Raw genomic sequence first — 20950 nt, 5'->3', positions numbered from 1 at the left:
GAATGGCGCCGGTTATACTTTAACTCTGGAGGAATCCGGGGAAAGAAGCAGGGCGGGTTTACAAAGGGGACGGGATTTTTCTGCCTCTGCCCGGCCGCAGCCCGGGCTCCATCCATCATGTCAGCCGCGCAGGGCCGTGCGCACGCGTGCCGGGCGGGGGGCGCCATGCTCTCGGCCGGAACGGGCCGCTGGCTCTTTGGGGACACCACCCAGCACAGTTGTCACTGAGCGCGCTTGCCTACAACCCGATCCTGCCAAACTCGAGCGGGAACAGGCCAAAGGCAAAACAAAGCAAATAAAACATCCCCCCAAATGCTTCAAAAGGTGGCCTGTAGGATGTCCCGCCAATGTGCTCCGTTCCTCCCGCACCATGGCTCCCGGGTGGCTCTTTCACTGCAGTGGCTCGGGTCCTTCCCTGGTGTGCTCTGCTCTCTCCCTGGTGCGGCCCAGTTTGCCCTGACTCTAGCCTAGTGACCCTGATCCTACCCTTTTGTCCCCTGGTCCTTCTTTGGGTCCCCTGCTCCTTCCTTGATGCCTCCCAGCCCTCCCCTGCATGGGAGGCCGAGGCCGAGGGTGCCGGGGTGCGGGGGACGCCGGGACCGGCCCGTGCCAGCCGCTACCAGCCGGTTCCCCCCTCTAAAAGTTTCTTTTGTGTCCCTGCTGTTTCCCTGCCCAGGTGGCTGCGAGTGGCCCGGGCCGAGAACGTGAGGCGCGGGGCGGCGGTCAATGTTATTTGAGCGGGGGCCACGGGCCTCGGCGATCGCAGAGCAGAGGATGCAGAAAGCCGCCTACTACGACAACGCGGGGCTATTCGGGGGCTACACCTACAGCAAGGCCGACGCCTACCCCTACGGCGCGGCCCACCAGCCCTACGGCCAGGCCGGCCTGGACGGCGAGTACCCCGGCTCCGCCTGCTCCGTGCAGGGCTCGGCGCCCGGCCGCGCTCCGGCCCACAAGGGCAGCGAGCTGAGCGGGAGCTGCATGCGGCCGGGCGGGGGCGGCCCCGGGGGCAGCCAGCCCCCAGGGATCGGCGAGCATCAGCCCCCGGCCCTGCCGCCCTCCTCCCCGCCCAACCCCCCTCCCAGTGTGCCCCCTCCGAAAAAAGCCAAGGGGGGCCCCAACTCCTCGGGCTCGGCCAGCACCACCCTCAGCAAGCAGATATTTCCTTGGATGAAGGAGTCCCGGCAGAACTCCAAGCAGAAAAGCACCTGCGCCCCCCCAGGTAGCCCAAAACCCCCGCCCCGACCCACTGCTCTCCCGGGGAGCAGGGCTGAGTCCTTCGGGCTGAGCTCCGGCTCAGGGCCTTGTCTGCTGCTCCTGTAGCTGCTATCGCCCTCCTGTCCCCCCACCCCACCCCGCTGAGGGTCCCAGCCCTGCCGGGCGCTGCAGGTGGGACAGGCTGAGGGCGGGGTGCCGGGGACGCCTGGTCGGTGTCTCTGGGGGGCGGCAGCTGTGGGAGGGTGGGTATCGGGCAGGGAGGAGGGAGAGGCCGCCCCCGGGCCCTCTGCACCCCCTCCCCGGGGCCGACAGAAGAGAGGGTATAGCAGGTTTCCGAGGGACCCCGGCAGGAAGGGGGGTTGTCTTTCGTGGGGGGAACCAATGTCTCTTTGTGCCTCTTCCCCGCAGGAGAGAGCTGCGAGGACAAGAGCCCCCCCGGGCCGGCCTCCAAGAGGGTGCGAACAGCGTACACCAGCGCGCAGCTGGTGGAGCTGGAGAAGGAGTTCCACTTCAATCGCTACCTGTGCCGGCCGCGCCGCGTGGAGATGGCCAACCTCCTGAACCTGACCGAGCGGCAGATCAAGATCTGGTTCCAGAACCGCCGGATGAAGTACAAAAAGGACCAAAAAGCCAAAGGCATCATGCACTCCCCCGTCGGACAGTCCCCGGACCGCAGCCCCCCTCTAAGCGGCCCAAACCACGTCGGCTACTCCAGCCAGCTCCCCGGCGTCAACAGCCTGAGCTACGACGCGCCCTCGCCCACCTCGTTCGCCAAGTCTCAGCAGAGCATGTACGGGCTGGCCGCCTACACGGCGCCGCTCAGCAGCTGCCTGCCGCAGCAGAAGCGCTACGCGGGCGCGGAGTACGACCCCCACCCCATGCAGAGCGGCGGCGGCGGCTTCGCCAACCCCAGCCTGCAGGGCAGCCCCGTCTACGTGGGGGGCAACTTCGTGGACTCCATGCCGGCCTCGGGCCCCATGTTCAACCTGGGGCACCTGCAGCACCCCTCCTCCGCCAGCGTGGACTACAGCTGCGCCGCCCAGATCCCCGGCGGCCACCACCACGGACCTTGCGACCCCCACCCCACCTACACGGACCTTTCCTCTCACCACACCTCTCAGGGACGGATGCAGGAGGCGCCCAAGCTCACGCATCTGTAGCGGGGCGGCGGCCAGCGGGCTCCGCTCCCCTCTCCATTACCTCACTTTTCTGACGGGACAGTGTTACTGTGCTCTCGAGTGCCAACAGTATTAGTGGATTTGTCTCCCTTAGCAGCTCCCTTCTTTCTTCCGCAGCCCCGAGTAGGTCCGTGAGCAGGAGCCTTTCTCTTAGAGCTGTTTTAAGCATGACAGTGCAATATACTGCCAACCGAGGGACTGATAAGCTGGTAATGATGTACTTGAAGGTAAGTCTTAGAGATGCTGTAGTGTTAGCAGCGCGTCATGCTGAGGTGTTTTAGACCAGTCGTGAGCCGTCGGAACTCGCCCGCGCGTAAGCTTATTTCAGAGAAGTTAATTTATGAGTTCTTCCGTAACGTAAGGATCGCATTGGACTAAATGATATGTATTTATTATTTTAAGCGAGACATTTTTTGTATCACTGATTATTTATCCTCGTCTTAATGTATTTATGTGGGTATTTGTAGAGTTTCTTCACCAATACTTCGGGAGAGGGATTCAGGTCCGTGGTGACTTACATTTCACCTATTTAGTATAATCGGTCTGAGCTAGTTGAGAGAGTAGTCTTGAACAGTTGTAACAGTGGCTGGTGTTTGTAGTTTATGTAAGGATTAATTAAGACAGCAAGTCGTAAATCATTAATAGAGTAAAACAAGCTGTGGCATCACACAAAGAGCCGTTACACTTAAAAAAATATTGAAAGTATTTTTAAAGTATTTATTTCTAATCGGCTGGCCCCACTCGAGCGCCTCGGTGGCTTGGCCGGCAGCTGGCTCGGCCGCGTGAAGCCACCTTCAGATGGAGGCGCAGCCGCTTTGAGGAGGCGATCTACAAAGAGGGGCTCTTGACCATCTTGTTTCAGATCAAATCCTGCATATAAAAACCTCGGTGAGGTTAACATTTATTTATTGGCTGGGTATGTATCGCACATATTATTTCGGTGGGCTGTTTTCTTTTTTTTTTTTTTATTTTTTTTTAAATTACACTCTGGCTATCCAAAATAGAAAAGAAATTAGAAGCTTAGAAGGCAAAAAAATTAGAAACCCTCTGATAGTGCTAATTTCATTAGGGTCTCCATAGCAATCCGCGCAGCAGCTGCCACCTCCTTTGTTATTTTTATACTGTTGTCTTTTACTAACCATAAATCAATTTTTAGACATCTTTGGAAGGCCGAGCTTTTCCTCTTGGTTTGTTTTTTTTTTTTTTTCATAAATATAAACTTTGAAAGAAATTTGACAATCAGATACACGCAGCCGAAGGGAGACGCTGAGACGGGGCGCGGGCAGGGCCCGGGCGGTGCCGCCGCGCTCCCCGGTGCCGGCAAGGACAGTCCCACCCGGCCTGACCGCCGCAGGGGGCACCGCCACCGCCCTGACACCAACAGGACAGCTAACACGGGGAAGAAAAAATTAAAGTAACGAGAAGATACAAAAATAGGAAAAAGAAAGGGAACGGTGCTCTGAAGCCTCGTGTTGCCTCCTCTCTAGTTACACGGCTGTATTGAACTCGCTGGATTTACAGAGATATTTCTTTTGTAAACGCTGTGATTAAAGTCTCTTCCTGACAGTACATATTGCTCTGAGAAGACTATTCTTGTCTCTTTCTAAAAGTGTTGGGTTAAATATTAATCCAAACTTCTATATTCCCCACCAAAGCGTCTGATGCATTGCTTTCCAGTTTGGCAAACACCGCAGCTCCTACTCCATCCTCTAATGACAGACCTGGCATTCCTATTGTGAGAAATATTTTGCCACCTCCCATCCTGGTCAATACAGACAAGTTTTCTTTTATTTATTCTTCTTTTCTTTCCCATCCCCACTTTCTTCCTCGCCATTTGTTATTTTTGTTCAGCTGAGCACTAGTGATTCAAAATATTACTTAGGGTTTTGTTTTCCCCTCTGTGAGATTTCAACAATGCTGTGCTACAGTGAAAAGTGTATCTTTTGTTAAATTCCACTTTTAACCAAGCAAATTTGGATATATGTGTTACAGATCTGTAAACAAAACAGAACAGAATAAACTTCTTTGTTTGGAGACATATTTTAACCCTTTTAAGCCCTATTCTATGGAAGTTTTCACACAAATTGTTTCTTAGAAGCACCACCCAGGAGAAAATAAAACATACAAACAACGCAAAAAGTAATGCTAGACACCACTTGTGGTTTATACTTCTGCAATTTCCCATAAATATATACATATGTTTGTCTCTCCAAAACTTTCTGCAATCAGTGTGCCCACAAACAAAATTCCCCATGTAGGTTTTTGTGTGTTCTTGAAACACAATATATTTTGCATCATCTGCTTCTTTGCTGTTTCTGTGAAACAGCAAGGCACCACCATTTCTGCAGGACACTCAGTGTCCTTCTCCCCTTTGCTTTGTGCTCTGTAGGCTGATAGTCAGTGTTTGCCTCGACTTACACTATTAGTCCTTCATAAAATCTGGTGAAAAAGAAAAGGCTGTTTAGAGATCTGGGGAAGGAAGGGAGCTCAGAGGAGCCCTGACCACAAACATGGTGTTACCGAGGCCCACTGCCCTGAATTGCTTTCATGTTGAAGGAAGACAGCAGCCATGGTTTCCAGGGGGGGAGGAGGAGGAGCTTGTGTGAGGGAGAATCTTCTTGTAAATAAATTCACTTTCTTCTCCGTGACTCTGGCAGAGGTGTCTCCTTTGTAATGCAATAGAAGTCCATGATGATAACATAATTATTAGAAGTAATGTAACTTTAGCAAGATTGCTGGCATTTTTACAATGTTTGTACAAGCATCAGCAATCTAGAGGAGAGATACACTTTGGCACAAGCCAGACTTTTTCTTGGCCCATCATTTAAAACCCATAAATTATAAACAAACCCCCTTTACACTCATCAGGAGCTTAGCTCCTTTGCAAGAGCATCTGATGTGATGAACTCCAGTCACCTATTCAAAACACAGCTAGTCAGCCAAGGCCAGGCCTGGGACTGATCTTACCTTTGCCTTTCTTTACAAATAGGAGGCACAGCACCCCTTCCTCTCCTTCCCTGCTCCCTCCATCTGCTCCAGACACCTAAAAGGGTCAGTGAACCAGGCCCTCTAAATGCTGGCAGTGATGCTGCATTATTTGGGACAGGCAGCTGCTGACAGCACTGGTTGAGATGTGTCAGGGGTTCACAGAGCTTCAGTGAGGCCATGCAAGTTATTCTGTTCAGATCAGTGGGGTTTGGGTCCCCACTTTCTGGTTTGGCCTTTACAGTAACTCACCATTCAATGGCAGTTTCCCCAGTGCAAAAAGGAGCTGAGGCTTTGTGTTATATCTCCATGCAGTCAGTGCAGGGCCGAGCCACCCCTTTGCAGGCTGTTTCTTTTTGAGGGGGGCCCATCAGTGTCCCACTGTGCATGGCCTGGTTAGCAGCACCAGGGCAGGGGACCCTAGACAGGCACAGCCAGGGGCTTCCAGGGATGCCACAGTTTTGTAGGTGCCACTTGTGTTTGGCTGGGAAAACAAAGCCAAATGCCTCCTGCTCCTTTAGCAAGAGTTCCCTGAGCAGGCACTGCAGGCTCCCAGCCCTGCTCCATGGGCAGGCCAGGGAAGGACCCAGGGGCACCCCCGTGGCTTCCACTATGAGACCACACCACGGTCACCTGGGACTGCAGCAATCTTGTCCAAAGATGAAGAGGATGCAGCTGGCTGCACACCCAGGAGGCAAGGGCATGCAGGGAGGAGGCTGGCTGAATAAGAGGGAGCCCACCAGCATCAACTAGAAGTCCCCTGACTTTCTTGAGGGCCAGCTGGGCCTTTTGGGCTCCATGGCAAAAAGCCTGAAGGCAGGATCCACCACTGGGGTGTCTGCATCCCTCCAGCCCCATGGGAAGCCCTTTGGTACAGCCTGCAGGGATGTCCAGGCACTAAAATGATTACTTGCCAGGGGAAAAAAAAGGGTAAAGGGGATGGGGCTGCTGGTCTACCAGTGGGAGGGTGTCTTGCTGATAGCTGTCAGCTGAGGAGAGAGGAAAGGAGCTGCAGGTTGTGATGCCATCCTCCTGCATGCCAGCCTGCTGTGCTTGCCCAGTGCCACACACCATGGCAGCCTGGCAAAGGCACAGTGTGCTCTATGGTGGGCAGCCCAGGTGCCCAGCACTGCACTGCAAACCTGCCAGGGAACACAGGCAGGAGCTGGGTGGGCAGCACACAGGGGCTGCTGCTGCCAGGGCAGTGAGGGTCGTGCTGGTGGCTGGGTGTCATGTGGTGTTGTACACTGATGAACAACATACCTCTGCTTTTAAAAGGTGCAAGGTAAGCTGGGCCAGAGCTCTGTTGGCTGCAGTCACTTTCCAGGGACTGAATGGCAAGTTAATCCCTGAATGGGCAATGCCTGTCTGCTCCCATGTGAGAGGCAGCAGTGGGTACCCCGTGGTGCTTGCTTGGAGTGGGGCTGTCAGGGGGTGACAGGGCTGGCTCTGTTAAGGGTCAGCAATCACACCCAGAGCACTTTTTACTCGACAGTGGCTCCTCCTACTTCTGCTTGGACCTGAGCCAGCTGGGACCAGACCAGAAACCCCATCCAACAGAATGCAGTCCCAGAGCTTGAGAGCCATCGAGTAACAGGGCAGGACTGAACCCCTTGGGCCACATAGGCTAAGATACAGAGTGGGACTCAGTGAGGTACCTGTGCCTGCACACCCCTAAGCCTCTGCAGATGCTGCTCAGGAGCAGAGGTGAGTCTTTGTCTCTCTTTTTGGAGTCCAGGGTTCTGAAGCTTTCAGAACGTTCTGGGATGAATTACAGAAAGGCTCAGCTTCAATGATAATAAGCACAAAGCAGAGTGAAAACAGCAAGGAATTTGTAGTAGGCAGGATGGACATCTTCTGGGTAAAAATTCTCACAAATGTAGGATTTGAACACTTCATTTATTTTTACATGCAGTTTTTCTTACAACAACTGAAGGTAGGCAATCCCATGCTGAGTGAGGTACACAGACTCAGTCTTTCCTCTAAGAAACATTTTAGGATCTTTGGGAGCCAGAAAGGCAAGAGAAGACAGAAATCTTGGCTGCAAACTCATTGACACCTGTTTTGCACACAGCAGCGTGGCTTACCTTGACACCTCTGGGTTATCAATATGTGTAATATTTCTGTCCCAACAAATTCACAGCCATGGGACTGGAAACAGGGCTTTACATGGCAAGGGGCCAGCGTGGAATCACCCTTCAGAGCAAATCTTTACAGAAGAAGGCACAGACTATCCTCTTCTCTGTGTTCATACAGAGGATCTTTGTTGTTAATCTCACATACTGGGAGAACACAGGTTCCTGTCCCAGGGGTCACCTGGGAAAGAGGAACTTGTGGCAGGGAAACATGGATGGCAGAGGGAAACACCCTTTCCTGAGGGTTGATGTGCCTGCCTGTGCTAGTGAAGGAGCTGAGGATGGCTCCCCTAGAGTGCCAGAACAACTCCCCATCTCTGCCCTGGAGTCTCTGTTCATCCCTGGGTTTATTCACATTTTACAAAATAAACTCCGAAGAGCTTCCCCTCCTTCTGAAACAGCCTTTCTCACAGGAGCCGTTGGTGGTTTGTTTGTGCTAACAGGGCCACTGCTTAAATGCCCAGTGTTTGCTTATCTGCCCTCAGGATGCCCATCCCCACCCTCACTGTCCCCACACCATGGATGTACATCCCCCCTGGCACTGGGAACCAGCTTTGCCCAGCTGGCAGGGCTGCAGCAGCAGAGGGAAAAGGACAAGGTAATGCTGAACCTCGACTTCTAGGCTGGGGGCTGGGGAGGGATCTCCTGGGTGTTAGTGACAAGCACAGAGGGTGGGCTCCTGTCCTAGGGAGACAGGCCACATGTCCCAGTCCCAAGGCAGTGCCTGTGGCTTGGGCTGCCATTGCCTTCAACACAGGCTGCTCAAGCAGCCTCCCTAGGGTGAGGGGCTGGTGTCTGCAACCAACAGGACTCAGGGCTTTTTGGATGGACTTTCTCCTACATCATGTCTTGGTTCCACAGCAGCTTTCTCAGGCTTTGTAGAGGCCCACATACTTCCAGAAACATGGTGACACAAGGACTCATTTGGTCCATTGCTGTTACATAAGTTTTTGCCCCAGCAGCTCCCCTGTCTCACCATCACTTGATTACTCACACAGGCATCCCTGAACCTCCCAGCAATTCTCCAGTTGTCTCTGATAGCATCATGTTCTTCACATTCTTTTTTCCCCCACTTTTCTTCTTCCTTCTTTTGGCTTCCAATGAGTCCTTCATCTTTTCCATTAGACTCCTTGTAAAAAAACATCTTCAGTCACTCTGTTCTCTATCACTGGAAGTTAACTTTTAAAGTCTGAACACTGAAATTCCTGCATGTAGAAAAAGCTCTCCCTCTAAAGCCAGAGTATCAACAAGAGATGTTTTTCCTGTATTTAGCCACTGATTTCTGCTTTTGTCACCCTTGAACAGTCCTGCCAAAACAAACAGGTAATGAACAGGAAACTGGTAACAGCATCCAGCTGGGTAAATGGAAAGATCATATGTTGGTGTGAACACAGACAGCTTTTCTAGCATTTAGAACAGTCTTAGGTGTAATTAAACCAGTTGCATTTTGCAAACACAAGACCCAAGTAAAGCAGCAGCTCTTTTCTGAAGCCAATTTTCTTTCCTTCCCTGCAGGCAGGAATTTTTACAGCAGGGGAGACTGAAGAGCACAGATGCTCTGCTGCATGGACAGCCATTCTCTGCTAAAGAGAAAACCTGGTGTTCCCAGGCTTCTGATTTTTCAGAAGATAACATTTTCCAAACTGCTCTGATTGCCATGGGAGTGCTGAGAAAGTTTGCATCGTCCAGAATTTGACCCCTTCCTCCAAATGTATGTTTCCTGACAGAGTGTATTTCATTTAAACTGTTCTAATTTTTTCTTCTAATTCTTCTTGCACCCCCTGAAAATAGAAATTTAGGTGATACCCTGTTATTAGAGTATAAGGGCAGCACAGCCCATCAGAGTGAACAAGTCTGTGCCAGGAGAACACTGAGTGTCAGGACTGATATTTCAGTGCCTGCTGTGTCTGTAGACTCGAAGTTCAAGCACCCTTAAGACATAATCTATATACAACCAGCCTTGCCTCTGCAATAGCTGGTTTGTAGTAGATGAACAATCTTAGCTGGGGAGAAAGTGGGGCTGATAGGAGGTCATGTCACTGATCAGAGTCCCTGTGCAGGGAAATACTCCTGTACCTCTGCAGGATGTGCACGCCTGTCCTAGCAATGTGTCCTCTCAGGGCCCCTGCAGGAAAAACCCAACAGATCTGCTCTGAATTCATCAGCTGGGCATAATGGTGGAGCTGAGCTGCAGAGCACAAATCTCCGTGGGAAAGAGTTGATACTGAGTCAGTGAAACGGTCTGATTATGTCTCCCCATTATATCCCTTTCCTGTCACCAGTCTGGCCCTCTGAAATCCACAGGAGATCCAGTGGAATGTTTCCTTCTCTGGGGATTCTGGCTGCCTTCATAAGGCTGGCATCATGCTTGGTCCTTGCAAAATTTGTGGCCTCTTCCTGACCACAACAAACGGCACTTTTGCCAAGAGCTTGTGGAACTCCTTGAGCTGTTGAGTGGAAGGCACTAGATGATGGATGAAGGTATATAAATTTCATGCTTTTATTTAGAAATAAAATATAATTTTAAATAAAGTACAACCCTTGCATTTGCCAGCTGACTCCACATCCACCTACTAAGAATTAGAAGGTTGCAAGTCTAATTCAAAGCAGCCTGATGTAGCCCTTGTGTTCCTTGTATGTCCAATGCCAAGTCACCAAAGCCCAGGTGTGCTCTGCCCAGCATGCCCTTCTGCTCTTCTGAACTGCACTGACACACGGTTATCAGCTGAGGCACTGGATGAAACCGATCATTGCCCAAATCAAACATCAGCATGGCTCACACTGGATGGTCAAATGTCACTTGGAGACGTTTAGGGCAAGATGATCACTTCGGGAGTCCAGATTTCACCTCCTTCACCTTGCTGCTGTTTCCTGCTATTCTGGAGGATTGAAAACCAAGAGAGAGTTGGACGATTTGGCTGGGTAGAGCAACTTGGTGAACACTCAGTAAACAATGCCGAATCGCCAAGGGAAAAATAGAAGTCCATTAACGGTGTGAGCCTGTTAACGGTGAGGAGATTCATTTTTGAGAGGCTGCAGAGCACTTATCTGATGGAACGAGACCATTAAGCGCCATGAGGTGCAGCAGCACCCCGCCCCTGCCCCAGCCCCCGGATGGGGAGGCCGGGGTGTGACGGCTGGGCTCCCGTGGGAGCCCCCGGAGTCCGGCCGGCTGCAGGGCAAGGGAGAGCGCAGACGGGCGCCCGGATAGCGGGAAAGCGTCAGCTCGCTCACCTTCCAACCTCCCGGCAAACGTCCCCAGTGTGCGGAGACTCCGTCGAGCCAAGGGGAGCGATCTGTCCCGGGGTAATCCCGGTGCGGCACGGCAGGATTGCCCACCTGCAGCCCCGCTCCAGCCCCGCTACAGTCCCAGCAGCCGGCCGGGGCAGGGGAGCTGGGGGCGCCCGGGACCCCCGGCTCGGGCTCGCCCCTCCGGGCTCCCATTGGCCGCGGGGCGGGACGTGCCCCGCTCCAGGGCCTATATTAGGGCAATATTGCCCCGGCGGGGCGCGGTGCTGCCCCGTGGGCCATGGAGCTGGGGTACTTCGCTCTCGCCTTTCCGCCGGGGCTGTGCCGCGGTGCCCTGCAGGCCCCGTATCCCCAGCGAGGGGATGACGCCTTCCTGGCGCTGGGCACCACGGCCAGCGCCGCGTCCCCCCCGCAGGCGCCGGGCTACGCGGCCGCTGCCCCCGCGGCGCTGGGCCCCGGCTGCCGCCCGTCGCGGGGAGCCGCACCGCCGGCCTACGCCTCGTCCATCCTCGCCGGGAGCGGCCGCTCCCGGGACCCCGAGCACCCCTGCCCCTGCCCGGGCGCGGGCGGCGGGGCGCTCCGGCACCTCTCGCCCTGCCCCGGGGCCGCCCCCGCGCCCGCCCGCCCGGCTCCCGCGGCGGCCCCGGCGGCGCCCCGCACCTTCGAGTGGATGCGAGCGAAGCGGAGCCCGCCCGGCAGAAGTGAGTGGGGCGGCGGGAGCGGGCGGGGGCTGCTCCCATCCCGGCTCCCCTCTGCCCTTCTCCTGCCTCCATCCCTGCCTCTGCCCCCGCTGAAGCGCGGTGTTTTTCGGCGTTGCAGGCGGCCCGGCGCCGGGCGGGGGGGAAGCTCCCGCCTGCTCCGCACGCACCAGCTTCAGCACCCGGCAGCTCACGGAGCTGGAGAAGGAGTTCCACTTCAGCCGGTACCTGTCGCGGGCCCGCCGCCTCGAGGTGGCCCGCTCGCTGCGCCTCCGCGACGCCCAGGTGAAGGTCTGGTTCCAGAACCGCCGCATGAAGCAGAAGAAGCGGGAGCGGGAGGCGCTGGCCGCCCCCGCCGCCGCTGTCCCGGGCGGCCCCGCCTGAGGCCCCGCGGGGACCTCGGGGCTGGGCTGGAAGCGGCGGCCGGGGGGCACCGGCTGTGCCTTCACGCGGGACCCCGGCTGTGCTGTTACGCTGCTTTTTCTGTTGGAACTTTATGTACAGTTTTATTTATGAGGATTCAGGGAAAACCGGCGGCTCGGAGCGCCGCTGCCCGGTGTCGGAGCGGGCCGAGGCAGCGGGAGGGTGTACTCGGGAGTTAGCGGAGGGCGCCGCTCCCCAAGGCAGGGCAGCGAGCGGCTCTGCCAGTTCCCCTGGGTTCGGGCGGAGGTGGGTGCGTGGAGGGGCTGCCCCATGCTCCCGAGCCTTTCTCCGTTTTGCATTTTGAAAAGACAGATCCATGCGCTCAGGCAGAGTTGGTACAGAAAGGGAGAAACCCCGAGAAGGCAGAGCAGGGGAGAACAGGGAAACTTCCTCTTACAGAAAGGGTCAGGGATGGTCATGGCATGAATCCAAGATCCCCTTTTGAAAGAAGTGTCCTTGTCTTCTGCCCTGCCCTTTGCTAAACTGCTGCAAAAAAGAGGCTGGTTTTGCTTGTATTCATTCATTCATTCATTCATTCATTCATTCATTCATTCCTATTTATTTTCCTAATTTAGTAAAAAATCTGTTTTTGACAGAAAAAACCGCGAGGTAAAATGTAAAAAGAAATAAAGCCTTAAGAGGAGCACCTCTTCCTCATTTGAACTGCAGAGGTGCTGGGATTTCCCTTGCAGAGGCTCTGGGCAGCCCAGGACGGGCCAGTGGCCACTCTGCTAACTCCCAGCTCCCCTCACATGTCTGCAGACAAAATAAAGCCTCTTACAGCACCGAGGGCCAGAATCAGTTCATTTAGCCCTCTCAGTCTTCATTGTATCCCATGGTTAAAAAATTGCATCATTATAAATCTGTTTGCAACAAATCTCACCACGTGCAAACCTCAAGACCTGTTGAAGCTTAGAAAGATGCTTGGGTTTGACCAAAGGCTAATGCTGGCAAAAGGGAAGAGGATTCCTGGGTCTTTTGCTTGGGTAGCTGCACAAAAGAGACTGGCAATGTTCCCACAGATAAAATAACCATGTCAAAGTTGACAAAGGAACCAAGCTTAGACTTTTTTTCCCATTTCTGCGTGGGAAAGCAAAACAGCAATGTGGAGAGGAATGACATCTGGATTTACGTGAAGGTAATTTTATTTATTTGTGGACAGGACTTTTGTTTTGGACAAGCCTTTTTCTGCCCTGGATTTCTGCTGAGTGTTGGACCTTGGGGTGAAAACCCAACTGTGGGACTAGGGGAGACAGACTTCAAGGAGACCTGTGGAATGTATTGGGTCCCTGTCTGGAAGCCAGCCCCAGACACCAACAACTATTTGTCTTTGTTGGATGCTTACTGGGCAAAATGAGCACAGAGGGAATATGAAGATGGATGCCTCAAGTCAAAAAGCCTGCAACGAAGAAGATTCTTACTTTCTGTAATACTTTCCATCTCCTCAGGTGCCCTTCTGCTTAAGACTTTCTTCTGAAGATTCTGCTGAGGGACTGGGAAGCCACTGCTGATGGATGCTCCAGCAGAGTGGTGGGAACCTTGGGAAACTACTCCCCAAAGCTGGGCAGGCAAGTTATGATGATGATGTGGCAACAAGTCCATGACTAAACGGGGCCAGGAGCCTCCTTGGCAAGGAGGTGGATGTTCCCCATAGTGAACATCCAAAGGAAGGGACTTCCCAAGGCAGAAGGGTTGTCACACATCATATCCTGACTGTACCAGCAAAGGACAACACTGCTAGAGGCTCACGGCTGTGCATGCGCACAGGCACATTTTTGTTCTGTACACAGAGTTATGGTTCATGTCCCTTGGGCTGCTTCACTTCATGGCATAGCCCTAAAAATTCCCAGGACTGAAGTACTCGTGTGAAAGTAGCTGCAACCAAAATGTGTGGTTTGCAGTTCTTCATTAAAGTAATGACACCAAACAAGTGTTTATACTGCAGGCTGATCATTCATTAAAAACCAGGAAATAATATTTCTGCCACTTTTTTTTTTTTTTTTGGAAGGTGCTACTTAAAGCAGAATAAAGCAAAATCTGGTAAAATTAATGAAAATTTGAATAAATCAAATTTGTTTTGCAATTTGAATTTTAAAGGCAGGTATACTACTAACCAGCTCTTTTCTGCAGCTGTTTTAAAGGTCCATTTTTATGAACTACTCTGTTACCACTCTTTCATTTGTTTTTTTTAATCCTACAAGTGAGCATAGACATACAGCTGGAATAACCCATTTTTCTCAGAACATGTTTCACATACAAACTTTAAAAAACAGTTGTATTTGCAGTTGCCTCCAAATTTGTCGCATGTCTATGGGGTTGCTTGTTTGTCAGCCTTTTATTTTCCTAATGATTTTGACATTTGTGCCAGGCACTTCAGGCCAGAGGAATGCTTTCTGTACTGCTGGCACACTCCTGCATTACCAACATGGAAAGAAAGATTCTCATTGATTTCAGTGGTGCTGGATCAGACCATTAGAGCACACGAAGTCTTTTACAATGAATGTTTTTGTGACATATATTTTCCTGAATAAATAAATATGTGTCCTAGCCTTGTAGCAGTGCACAGTTCTGAATCCATCAAAATGACACAGACCAAATTCACAGAGATTTACTCTGAAATTAAGATGAAACCTTATAACTCTCTTATGGCAGTCTGAATTTGGTGGTATGAACACAACTATATTCTGTCTTAAGAACCAGTACTTTGTATTAATCGTGATTTCTGCTCACATGACAGGGCCAGTTGAATAGGATCTTTCTCTTCACAAACAGTTCTAGCTGTATGAGGATTAGATATTGCTCCTTTGCACTATTCTGTCAGCAAGCTACCCAAAGGAAGGAGCTAATGCAAGTCATGTGCCAATTCTTAAATAATTAAATAAAAATGCCTGTGATATCTGTGAGACAAATAAATGATAGATAAGGTCGAAGATTCACTCTTTTAAACTTAATCCCAAGAGTTGTGTCTCACACATGCTCAATTTGATGCCTAGCAGTTGGAAACAAGTTTCAGATTTGGCAGCTAGTTGTAAGAGCACAAGCTACAGTTTTCACTGCAATCGGAACAAAATATTCCAGACTGGACTCAATAGATACCCACCACCATATAATTTTCCACAAATTATGAAACTACTATTTCCTGGCCTTAGTTTTCCTCAGCCATCATCAGAAACCACAGAAAGACCATTCTCTTTCAGTCATATATTAAATTTTTGCCTACTGACTGTTGCTCAAAGGGCCCCAGGCTACAAAGGGATATGAACAAAGTAATTTTTTATGTGTTCCCATTTTGCCTCAAACAGAACAAAAATATTGATTTGGAAGGCTTCCAAGAGGAAAAAAAAGTTGTAAAATTACTGTTCCTAAGTGGCATATGTGAATGTAGAGATTTAATATCTTTTGGATAGGTAAATGATAACAGAAGAACGCACCTCTTTGAAAACCAAGTTTAGGCAAGAACGCAGGCTTGCCTGGGTATCTGTCTCCCCAAGAGGACCAGATTTAGTATGTTACTGCTTGGAATTACAGCACAGGGAGCACCTTGCTGAGGGTCAAACCAATGACTGTTTTATGCTATGAGCTGCATATCGAGGTTTATTTTGACCATGCAAGTAGCCAGCAGTAAGCTAGAAAAGAAAAAATATGCAACCCACCCCTCATATTTTAATATAGTTTTGAAAGTGTCCCTCTCCAGTATTAATTGGTACAACCTGGAACTGTGGTTTATGCAAATAATGGTACAGATTGCTAGCAGAGGAGAACAGACTACAATTTCTTATAAGAAAAAAATCTTTGCAGACAAAATTACAAATTGCAAACACCTCCTTGGAGTTCCAAGAACTTGTGTCTAGCAGCTAAGAAATCATACTTATGATTTGTCCTGCACCACTCTGCTAGCCTAAGTGCCAGGGAGCCCCCAAGAACACTTGCAAATCCCTGACAAGTGAAGAGAAATAGGTATGGAGAGAAACCCCAGATGAAACATGGCTGTTACCAGTTTGTCATTAAGAGGTGACTGAAGTTTAGGGGACACACATTCTGTTCTATTTGCAATATATGGCTGCATACAGCTATGTGTTTATTTGATTAATTCAATCTCAATCATTGCTTTTTTATAACTTTCCCTAATGTCAGTGAACTAAGGAGTCTTTGGCAAAGGAAAGTCACCCTGATAAAGATGAACCAAATGACAAATCATTCTTCTCCCCATCGTAACAATATCTGTTATTCACATGCCTACTTAACCACATCTCTAAAATGCCTCCAGATAATTCTGGGAAATATATAGGGAAAAAAGATGCTTCACAGAGCCAATGTCTTACTGTAGTTTAGCTTGATGTGGAAGTCTTTTACTGTTCTTGATCATCAGCCAAGTGAACAAAGTAACCCTCAGCTGTAAATCTTCCTTGGTTGTTTGAGCCAATTTACTCTTACATAGAGTGTTAAAATCTCTGCTGGAGATACATCCTGAGAACTTTTTGTAAACTGGACAAGGCTTCCTTTATACTGAAAAAAAATTAGACCACTGGTCCACAAAAGAGCTTTTCATAAACAATTTTGGTACTCTTGTGTTTTGTTTCTTTAAAAGACAACAGCCACTGGTGATTAGCAGATTGAAAACCACTAGTTTAAACAAACAAACAAAAACAGGAACAAATCCAGTCCGATTCTTTTCTACTAGCCTAGCAGACTTCCCACCACCTGGAAAATAGGTCTTTTTTACTATGCTTCACCAGAAAGCACAGTATTGCAAATAATAGCTCAGAAAATTAATTTTGTTCTGAAAAATGTGGCATTTTTAACCAGGATGGTGTATCATGCCTTATGGAAGTGTTTAACAGGTCTAACTCAGTCAGTCTGGCCTATGGCCCTGACCTTAGAGCAAGAACCCTACACTGCCAGCACGGGGGACACACTAAGCTGGGTGCTTGAGCCCTTACAGGGAACAAAGACCTCATCAGTGCATCAATCCATGCTGCTGTGGGTGAGCATAAAATGCCACCCATGTGTGAATTCAGAGGATCAGGAGACCTGCTTCTGTGGGGCAAAAAGAACCGTTCCTTCTGTCCATACAGCCAATGGAAAACACCTGTAACCCAGTAAAATGATTTGGTGACATTAGCATAGCAGGAGGATCTGAGAGCTAAGGCTTTCCTGCCATTACTCTTCATCTTAATGGCTGTGCTACACTAAATCTACATTCCTAATGCCTCTTTTTATGTTCCTTTAACCAGTAAGCTAGATGAAACACTATAAAGTTTAGAGTGGTATTTGAAAACAGATAAAAATATCGCTAAATTTTTTAATGACTACTCAGATCCGATTTTGCCCAGTTACTGTTCAGATAATGGAAACAGTTTCTAATCCTGGCAACCTCTAGTATTTGATCCATATCTTAAGCATAGATATTGGAATAATTATTTTTAATACACAGACATTTATAGATTTATAAATTACCCAATTTATGTGGAGTGACATTTTCTTAAACATCCAAGTGTATCAAATCCAATGATAATTATCAAACAGTCTTAAAAGCCTATCAATAAAATAATCTATCTTTCCCTTCAGAAATCCAGCTGAGTAAATGTGTAGTAGGCATATGACATCAATGAGCTATCAACCCCATTTTCTCAGGCTGGAGAGAGCAGCCCCTAGCAGTGCATGTAACAGGGTGACATCTTCTAATAGGTCCAAGATTTTGTAAAATTTTGTAATTGTAACCAGCACTGTGAGAAATGTGACTTTAATTTCAATGTGACCAGGAAGAAAGTTCAAAAAAAAATAGGACAGGACTGGCTGAACACTCTTAATGCCACGTCTCACTTAAGAAATGGACCACCTGGTGCTTCTGGTTGCTTTTCAAATGTAGCACTAAATCAAATAGATTTGTTAATCTGATTTGGGACTTTACATGTGCCAATTGTTGCAGCAAGAGTTTTACAAGAAAATGGCTCTCAAAAATCTGGTGTAAGAACAAATTTGAAAGAAAAAGGAAAGACGCACCCAAACAAGAATAAAACCTTTACATCCTGTCTGCAGGTTGTCAGTGCCATTCATCTGTGATGCTGTTGTGTCCATAACCAGTGATCTAAGGCCTGCAACAGAGCTCACCCATCCCAGAGGCAGATGGCCATGCTTTCAAGAATTGGAAGAACATGGCTTTGGCCTGTTTTTCTGAACAAAAATTTCCTAAATTTGAATTTCATTGTATTCAATTAAAAGATGATGGTGTGATGGCATATCTAGATGTTGTTGGCATCAGTCACATCCAGACAGAAACACCCAGATCTGTGGTCACTGCCAGCCTGCAGTTTGTGTCCTGAAGTCTTCATCAGCTGCAGCCTGAGCCTCACCAGTGGCCACATGATGTACCAGCAGTGTCACCAATTGCTCACATTTGCTGCATTTGTCACTTTCAGGGCTTGTTCTGCATTGGTCCTCTTTGTATCCAACTCTGCTGAAAGTTCAGGCAGATCAGCCATCTGACTCATCACTGCAAGTCTTCTATACCAGCATTAATTTAACTAAACACATTTAGTTCCAAACATCTGACTAAGAGGGTTTCAGATCCTGGCAACATTACTCTTGTAACTTTTGCCAGCCTCCAGGGAGCTGAGAGGAAGTAAGGGATTTGGAACATCATGCATACACATGGCTGTTAGCTGGACTAGGCTGGAATTTAGCTGGATTAGGTTGAAATTTAGCTTGCCTGTGCTCCCTGCACATTTATGTAAACTGAATATGGCTCACGTGGCTCAAAATATTTCTCAGCCAGGCATTCCTTTTCCATGTCCCAGTGCTCAAAAAGATAAAAAGTACATCTTATTTGCAAAATGTTCTGAAATCATTGGTGCACAACTCTTTATTTCTCCTTGCTCTGTCTCTACAAAGACCAAAGAAAACACCTGGTGCTTTTCTCACATCTTTCTCCTGGTGCCAAGAAAAGGATCAATTTGATCTGCCACATCTCACAAATCTCAGGAGGTACCCAGCCACACCAACTCATACCTACAACCAGAAAGACCATATGTTTTTAATGTATATACATCCAAGTTATTTCAGTCAGCATATTTTTTTTTCCTTACCACAGTTGTACCCTGGGGAGAAACTATGTCAAGTATGAACTTCTACAGCTGTAATGAAGATATGGCAAAGCTTTTCTTGTTCCTTTTATGGAACAAGACAATGATTTTAGATGGAATAGATTCAACTTCTGAAGTTTCTGCTACGTTGTATCTACTGAATCAGTTCTCAGCCTCCCTTAAAAATATAGAATGGCACTCTGATGATGAGGCTATGTGTCTTAACTGAAAGTGTTGGAAAAAAACCCCAACAAACCCCACTAGAGAAAACTTATTTATGAGATGCATGGGGGAAATGATTAAGAAAATAAAGTCACTTCCATGTAGGCTTTTCAAAAGAGGAGATTTCCCACCTGGAGGTGAAAGTTTTATACAAGATCATTCAGCTCTGCAGCATTTAGCTGTAAAAATGGAAAAGCCCCTATAAACAATGGGTTGCGTCTTGAGGACAAAGTAATCAGGCAGAAGCAGTCACAACTCTTGCTGAAGTGAAATGAACAGCATGAAAAGCCAAGTCCTAAGCCACATCCTGGCTCAGCAGAGACAGCATTCATGCCAGGTCAGCAAGGCTCATGTCCCTGCTCCTGCATGTTGGTCTCCCTAAAGCACTCCCCAGGGCTGTGGAGGTTAAATGGGATGGCTTGGATCTGATGAATTCTCTACCAAACTTTCTTCTCAGGTGTTCTAAGAGCTCCACACATAGGACTGATGAAGGGTTTTGTAGGTGGGTCTTGCTCCCTCTCCCTTTCTTAGATCATTCAAAGGGTTTTGGTTTTATCCTGGTGTGGAATCGCAACACATTCTTAATCTGAAAATCTTTTGGGACAAGGCAACCATTTCCTGCCCAGGTCTACAATAATTCACAGCACATCCCTCTTACAGTGTGTTGCAGATAAATATTTCACTACAGCTGTCTCTTCCCTCCATGCAAGGGTAGGCAGTTTTGATCATTTCTACAGGAAGAAGAAGAAAGTACTTTCTTTCTATGCTGGCCTCTAGAAGAGGATTTAGACCCTCTCACAAGGAGCTTTGATGAATTAATAAAACTCCTCAGTATTTACCATGCTTGTCCAGAAAATGAGTTCAATTGCAGCTCCTTAATTTTCCAGATAACATCTGTAGAGTTTGAGAAGACTTGCCTAACCAGTGCCTACAGTCAAACTGTGAATCATTATTCTTATTTTCATTAACAAGATGGATCTGAATTTTGCTACAGTATGAGCTACACAAATATCAGGATGAACCTTTACAGACATTGCCACTGCAAGCTGGAGTCATGATTGCTGCTTTGACATTTGTGCCATTTTGACAATGTAGTCCATATCCATGCTTTAAAAAAAAAAAAGACTTCTTGGTGTCTGGTCAACTAGGGATTAAAGAAAAGATAGCCAAGTATGGAAGCAGCCTGTTAACAGAGGTTGGATCCAAGGAAACCAAAGGCAGAGTTTGGCAGGAAGAGTAGTGGACTGTGTGGTAGCACAGACAGGGAAACCAGGACAAACCTGTTGTCTTCCTTCTGGAAGCTCTTGCTTGCAGATCTCTGTAAGATCTGCAGATCTCAGATCTCTGATCTGAGATTTTGTTTAAAAGTCAAATCCTGATCCCATAAAGCATAAACTGTGTGAAACCTGTTGCTCTAAATGCACCTCTGGCGTGTGGAAATAAGCTCCATGGGGAGCTGAGACACTGCCATGGTCCTGGGCCCCAGCTGGGACAGCTCCCCTCCAGTGACCCAGTGGATCTGTTCAAAGCTCAGTCCAGGCCATTGCCCTCTTTGCCTAGCCGTGGCTCCTCCTTGTTTAGACTCTGACCTGTGAGCTGGTGTCCCTGTCCCTGTGGAAGTGCCTGATGCCCTGGGCTGAGAGCACTGGCATGGGCTGTAGAGGCTGTGCCCTGCCCACCTGCAGAGCTCCTCTGGGAAGCTCAGGTAAAGCCGGGAACATCAAGGTCTGACTTCAAGATCTTAACTATTTCAGAGCACA

At 49.0% G+C, this 20950-nt stretch overlaps 2 protein-coding genes across 6 annotated transcripts; both read left to right on the top strand.

The window, feature by feature from the left end:
* The first annotated feature begins 712 nt into the window (after window positions 1–712).
* HOXD3 (homeobox D3) lies at window positions 713–4223 on the top strand. 5 transcript variants are annotated; one of them, XM_074548947.1, is made up of 3 exons: window positions 713–1012; window positions 1106–1222; window positions 1627–4223. In XM_074548947.1, exons 1-3 carry the CDS (start codon window positions 727–729, stop codon window positions 2376–2378), a joined length of 1155 nt encoding a protein of 384 aa, XP_074405048.1. In that variant the 5' UTR covers window positions 713–726; the 3' UTR covers window positions 2379–4223. The 5 variants fall into 5 exon arrangements, with proteins under 5 accessions (XP_074405048.1, XP_074405045.1, XP_074405046.1 ...); XM_074548944.1 differs by having other exon boundaries at window positions 713–1214; window positions 1604–4223; XM_074548945.1 differs by having other exon boundaries at window positions 713–1220; window positions 1619–4223.
* Window positions 4224–10723: 6500 nt separating this feature from the next.
* HOXD1 (homeobox D1) lies at window positions 10724–16206 on the top strand. Its single transcript, XM_074548449.1, has 2 exons — window positions 10724–11466; window positions 11585–16206. The coding sequence occupies exons 1-2, from the start codon at window positions 11046–11048 to the stop codon at window positions 11845–11847; spliced, it is 684 nt and encodes a 227-aa protein (XP_074404550.1). The 5' UTR covers window positions 10724–11045; the 3' UTR covers window positions 11848–16206.
* The last annotated feature ends 4744 nt before the right edge of the window (window positions 16207–20950 follow it).

The sequence above is a fragment of the Zonotrichia albicollis genome, chromosome 10 (genome assembly GCF_047830755.1).
Source record: "Zonotrichia albicollis isolate bZonAlb1 chromosome 10, bZonAlb1.hap1, whole genome shotgun sequence".
NCBI classification, from domain to species: domain Eukaryota; kingdom Metazoa; phylum Chordata; class Aves; order Passeriformes; family Passerellidae; genus Zonotrichia; species Zonotrichia albicollis.
Note: the sequence above shows the minus strand (reverse complement) of the source record. Positions and strands in the feature narration are given on the sequence as shown.

Bases quoted from the DNA above. Each gene is read 5' to 3' on its own strand.
- HOXD3 (XM_074548944.1), top strand. From the start codon at position 727: ATGTTATTTGAGCGGGGGCCACGGGCCTCGGCGATCGCAGAGCAGAGG. The intron at 1,215-1,603 runs CCCCCCAGGTAG...GGGAACCAATGT, and splicing joins AAGCAGAAAAGCACCTGCGC to CTCTTTGTGCCTCTTCCCCG.
- HOXD1 (XM_074548449.1), top strand. From the start codon at position 11,046: ATGGAGCTGGGGTACTTCGCTCTCGCCTTTCCGCCGGGGCTGTGCCGC. The intron at 11,467-11,584 runs GTGAGTGGGGCG...TCGGCGTTGCAG, and splicing joins GCGGAGCCCGCCCGGCAGAA to GCGGCCCGGCGCCGGGCGGG.